The sequence below is a fragment of the Echinops telfairi genome, unplaced genomic scaffold, assembly GCF_000313985.2.
Source record: "Echinops telfairi isolate 266 unplaced genomic scaffold, ASM31398v2 ScPeMD7_1;HRSCAF=3_0, whole genome shotgun sequence".
Classification (NCBI taxonomy): domain Eukaryota; kingdom Metazoa; phylum Chordata; class Mammalia; order Afrosoricida; family Tenrecidae; genus Echinops; species Echinops telfairi.
In genome coordinates this window covers 394,288-398,526 of record NW_022103896.1, presented here as the reverse complement: position 1 = coordinate 398,526, position 4,239 = coordinate 394,288, and the positions used below count along the sequence as shown (strand labels likewise).

General features: G+C 65.2%; 2 protein-coding genes across 2 annotated transcripts in view; both read right to left on the bottom strand.

Annotated features, from left to right (window-relative positions):
- Positions 1 to 20: 20 nt before the first annotated feature.
- Positions 21 to 1,698, bottom strand: TMEM249 (transmembrane protein 249). The gene is made up of 7 exons (XM_045286720.1): positions 1,666 to 1,698; positions 1,404 to 1,472; positions 1,174 to 1,324; positions 978 to 1,066; positions 621 to 816; positions 456 to 541; positions 21 to 337 (listed from the first exon to the last, which is right to left on the bottom strand). The coding sequence occupies exons 1-7, from the start codon at positions 1,696 to 1,698 to the stop codon at positions 149 to 151; spliced, it is 813 nt and encodes a 270-aa protein (XP_045142655.1). The 3' UTR covers positions 21 to 148.
- Positions 1,699 to 1,876: 178 nt separating this feature from the next.
- FBXL6 (F-box and leucine rich repeat protein 6) overlaps positions 1,877 to 4,239 on the bottom strand; it is a 3,472-nt gene continuing 1,109 nt past the window's right edge. The window contains exons 2-10 of the mRNA XM_004697597.2: positions 4,063 to 4,214; positions 3,797 to 3,955; positions 3,592 to 3,655; positions 3,281 to 3,412; positions 3,099 to 3,206; positions 2,905 to 3,018; positions 2,599 to 2,830; positions 2,267 to 2,513; positions 1,877 to 2,077 (exon numbers count right to left, since the gene is read on the bottom strand). Of these exons, the coding sequence (XP_004697654.1) occupies positions 1,927 to 2,077; positions 2,267 to 2,513; positions 2,599 to 2,830; positions 2,905 to 3,018; positions 3,099 to 3,206; positions 3,281 to 3,412; positions 3,592 to 3,655; positions 3,797 to 3,955; positions 4,063 to 4,214 (1,359 nt within the window). The 3' untranslated portion in view covers positions 1,877 to 1,926. The remainder of the gene's footprint in view (positions 2,078 to 2,266; positions 2,514 to 2,598; positions 2,831 to 2,904; positions 3,019 to 3,098; positions 3,207 to 3,280; positions 3,413 to 3,591; positions 3,656 to 3,796; positions 3,956 to 4,062; positions 4,215 to 4,239) is intronic.

Sequence of the window (4,239 nt, the reverse complement as noted above, 5' to 3'; positions counted from 1 at the left end):
CACACACACAGAAGGCAAGGGCCGTTGGAACCAGGAAGACAGCTTTATTGAAGGGAAGGCTATGGGTGGGACTGAGCAGAGCTGTCCCAGGGGGCAAGGAAGGAGAGGGGGAGGCTAAAGAGCTGAGGGTCTAAGGCAGTGTGGAAGGTTACACTTCCATATTGATTCGGGAGCCCTTGACCTGGTTGTAGGTGCGATCCTTCCTCAGGACGATGCCTGGGCTCTGGCTGGCCCTCAGCGGCCAGTGGCGGACCACGTGCCGGTAGGATGTGGTCCGGTAGTCGAAGTAGTTAATGTTGAGCTTGCGGGCGATGTGCCGGCCCAGGAACTCCATTTGCTGTGGAGGCGGCGGGTGGTCGGCCCTGCTCAGCCTTCTTCACTCACCTCGGGACTGCAGGGTCCTAAGGCCCTAACAAGGCTACAAGCGTCCAGGCTCAAGGGAGGGCGGGACCCACCTCATAGTGCTCGGACAGCTCCACCAGCACCAGTGGCTCCAGCTTGTGGCCGCACAGAACTAGCTGGAAAAAGCACCTTCCGTAGGCTGACAGGGGAGCGGGGCTCAGCCGCCTCGCCCCACCCTCAGTCGCCCCGCCAGCCCGCCTGCCCCGCTCATCAGTCACCGTCGGAGTTGAGTGCCAGGCGCACGTAGATGAGGTGCAAGGGGCCCTGGTACACAGTGTGGCCCTGGATGGAGAAGTGGTACAGACCGCGCATGTGGTTCAGCACCAGGCGGCGGTGCGGCAGCGACGAAGCAAAGAGCCACAGCCCCACCACTATGCCGTAGGCCGGCAGGCCCCAAGTCTTCTGTTCTAGCACCTGTGGGGTACGTGGGTGGTCGACTTGGCCACTGGGGGCTGGGGGCTGGGGGCGGTGGGGCAAGGCGTGCAGGGGAAGGGTCCCCGGTGAGAGTGCGGGGTGGGGTGTGTGTCCAGCCTTCCCGGGAAGAAGGCGAGGGGCTTGGGCCCAGGGGCGCAGACCTCGAAATCTAAGTGGACTACGCTGAGGCTGATGACCAACAGCAGAGCCCCCTTCCACAGGGTGTCCTGGTAGTATTCGAGCGCGAACACTGGGTGGGGGCGGGGACGGTGCATAAGGCTCCTGGCCCCCCCCCCCCCATGTCCAGCCTCACCCCGCCCCGCAGCCTGCCAGCCCCACACCCCACTACGCGCACACCGTTGGGCTGCAGCCTGATGAAGGGGTAGAAACTGTTGCCCTTGATGCACTTGGCCAAGTGGCGCTCATTACAGAAGCATCCCAGTGCCCATAGCTGGAAGCGGCTCGCGACTGAGATCGTAGGGAAGCCACTGATGTGGCCCTTGGGAACCTGGGCAGGCACAGGTGGTCAGGGGGGGTGGCTTGCCAGGGACCACCACCCACTACGGCGCTCGCTCGCTCGCTCGCACCTTTAAATGAACAACGTCCAGGGTTGCGGCTCTTACGCAGCACACAAGACGACAGGCACGAGGCCAAGCCTAGACTGGGAGGCTTCGGAAGTTCTGGGCTGCACGTTCTAGAAGCGGTGGTTGTTGACCTCAAGCCGCGTAGTGGGCGTGCACTTCCTGGGTCGGCCCCACCCACTCACCCAAGGCCTCCCTTCCGGTCAGCGGGGCTTCCCTCCAGGTGTGGGAGCCCAGCTTGGCCTCCAGGCCTCCGCTGAATGAGTACACAGGCTCCACCAATCGCCAAAGGGCAGGCCATCACCTCTGCTGGTACCAGGCACCGCCCCACCTCGGCAACACACACATTCCTGGCAAGAGAAGCCCCGCCCCTTGAGGGGCCGGCGGAGGCCTGCAAGCCAAGCCAGTCGCTGAGTCAGTCGGCTGTTTCTTCCCTCTCTGCGCTGCAAACCCTCCCCCCTACCTCAAGGATCACGGAGTTCCTAAAGAAGTTTTATTGTAACAAAACACTCACACGCGGCACACAGGCCTAGCTGGGGGGCAGAGGGCTGGTGAGCAGCTGCTCCAGGCACCACTGCACCTCCTCCAGGCCCCTGTAGGGCCGCTTCAGGCCCCGCGGAAGGCAGCGGCAGGACTCCAGGTTGAGGTACACCAGGCCTGGACAGCTGCTGATGACCGAGCTGTGGCAACAGGGCCGGGCCGAGGGGTCAAACCCTGCCCAGAGGCCTGGCCCAGCCCCTCGAGCCCTGGGCTCTCTCCGTCACTCACAGCCCAGGGCCTTGGTGGCCAGAGCCTCCAAGTGCCAGTGCATGCTTCCTCCAAGACCCTGGATGGTATGCCAGGGTTGGTGGGCTGGGGGTGGTGCTCACCTGGCTGCACTGGCTGTGACCCGTGTGCCCCTGAGGTTGAGGGAACACAGAGCCGGGTGAGAGCTCCCCAAGGGTCCCGAGAAGGCAGCTAGCGCCTGCTCCAGGTCCTGTTCACTGAAGCCCTGGCCGCTTAAGTCCAGGTCCCGCAGGGTCCGACTCCACTTCTGGGTCAGTAAGGGGCTGCCTTCCTTGGCTAGAGTCAGCAGGTCAGACGTGTGATACAGGCCCAGGTACAGCTGCTCCAGCTCTGGAGACAAGGGAACAGCATGAGCAAGGGGTGACAAGGGCCTCCAGGGCCCACCTCCACTACCCACAGCCCGAGGGCCCCTGACCCTGACAGGGCAGATGGTGTAGGCCAGCAGGCGTGACTCGCGCACAGCCACGCAGGTCCAGCAGGCGCAGGCGTGGGGAACCGTGCAGCAGCCGGCCCAGAACATCATTGCTCACGAAGGTGCAGGTGGAGCCTGCAAGGCAGAGCTCCTCCAGGGCCGGGAAGCCTGGGCCCGGGGCACCCGCTCGCTCCAAAGGCTTGGGCAGCCACATCAGGTTCAGCAGCCGGAGCACCTGGGGATGAAGGCCGGGCTGAAGATGAGGCAGGTAGGGTGTGGCCCAGGCTGCAGGTGGTGGGCAGCAGGTACCTGCAGTTGGGGGCAGCCTTTCTGCAGGGCCTCGACTGGCAGATGGAGGGGGTTGGTGTTGCGGTGGACGCCGGAGCTCATGTCCAGGACCTGGAGCTGAGGGCAGCAGCTGCCCTGCAGGGATGGGGAGGATGGATCGGGCCTGGTGGGGCCGAGCTCAGGATCTGACTGTGTCCTGCCCATCGCCAACCTACCAGCAGTGGGCTCAGGATGGCCGTGGTCTGGGAGCTGTAGGTCAGCCACAGCCTGCACATCCGGGGCCCAGCCACCTCCAAGAAGCTGACTGCAGCTGTGGACTCCACCTGGGGACCCAACACAGGGGGGCCTGTTACCTCAGCCCCATGCCTTCAGCTCCCCGGGAGGATCCCAGGCTTACCGTGGAGTGCTGCAGGTCCAAGCTATGGAGCAGGGGGCATGCTTTGGCTAGCAGACCCAGGGTGGCAGGGCTCACCCCCTGGCAGTCGGAGAGCTTGAGGAAGGTGAGCCGAGGGCAGCACTCACTCACGAGCTGTGGAAAGGGGGCCAAACAGGAGAAGAGAGGCCAGAAAAGGCTACAGCCATCAAATACCTGCGATCTCCCACCTCTGACACCATCCTCCTGAGGAGCAGGGAAGACCCTTCCCGGTGGCACCTGGCCCCCTTCCTGGACCCAGGAGTGTCACCCTGGTGTACTGCCGCCCAGCTCACCTTCAGTACGGGCTGCACCAGGTACTTCCAGTGGAGGAGGGTTAGCTTCTGGAGCTGGGAAAACCTGGGCCGACAGCAGAAGCACAGCTGCCCCGGGCCCCGCCCACGCCGCTACGGGGGCAGGGAAGTGGGAGTGGCCCGGGCTGGCCACACCCCACAGATGGAGCAGGGTGCCTCGGAAAAAGGAATAACCGCCCCCCCTCACCTGTTGGGCATAAGCCACTCCAGGGAAGCAAGGAGCTTCTTTTCCGCCTTGGCTCCGCCTTTGGGGGGGCGGCCGGCCAGTGGGGGCGACAGGGTCACGGTGTGCCAGAGCGCGGGCTGGGAGGCGGCCTCGCGCCAGCGGCGGCACACGCGGGCAGCCCTGGTAAAGAAGTCGTCTGAGGGAGCCTAGGCAGGGAACTCAGTCCCCGCGAGGCTCGGAGCGCGACGTGCACGCGGCTCGAACAGCGGGGTCGCTCGGTGGCCTACCTGCCCAGGAAGGGCTTGGGCCCCTCGGATGCCACCAGCAGCCCGAAAATCTGCACCAGGATCTCCAAGGGGAGGCGGTGGCCCCAGCCTGGGTCGGGCGCCCGCTCGGGCCCGGGCTCGGGCTCGGGCCTGGGCCGGGCTCGGGCCTTGGCCTTGGCGGCAGCGTGCGGGCCCGGT

Bases quoted from the DNA above. Each gene is read 5' to 3' on its own strand.
- TMEM249 (XM_045286720.1), bottom strand. From the start codon at position 1,698: ATGGCCTGCCCTTTGGCGATTGGTGGAGCCTGT. The intron at 1,473-1,665 runs GTACTCATTCAG...CTCCCAGTCTAG, and splicing joins TGGCGATTGGTGGAGCCTGT to GCTTGGCCTCGTGCCTGTCG. The intron at 338-455 runs GTGGGTCCCGCC...CCGCCTCCACAG, and splicing joins AGCTGTCCGAGCACTATGAG to CAAATGGAGTTCCTGGGCCG.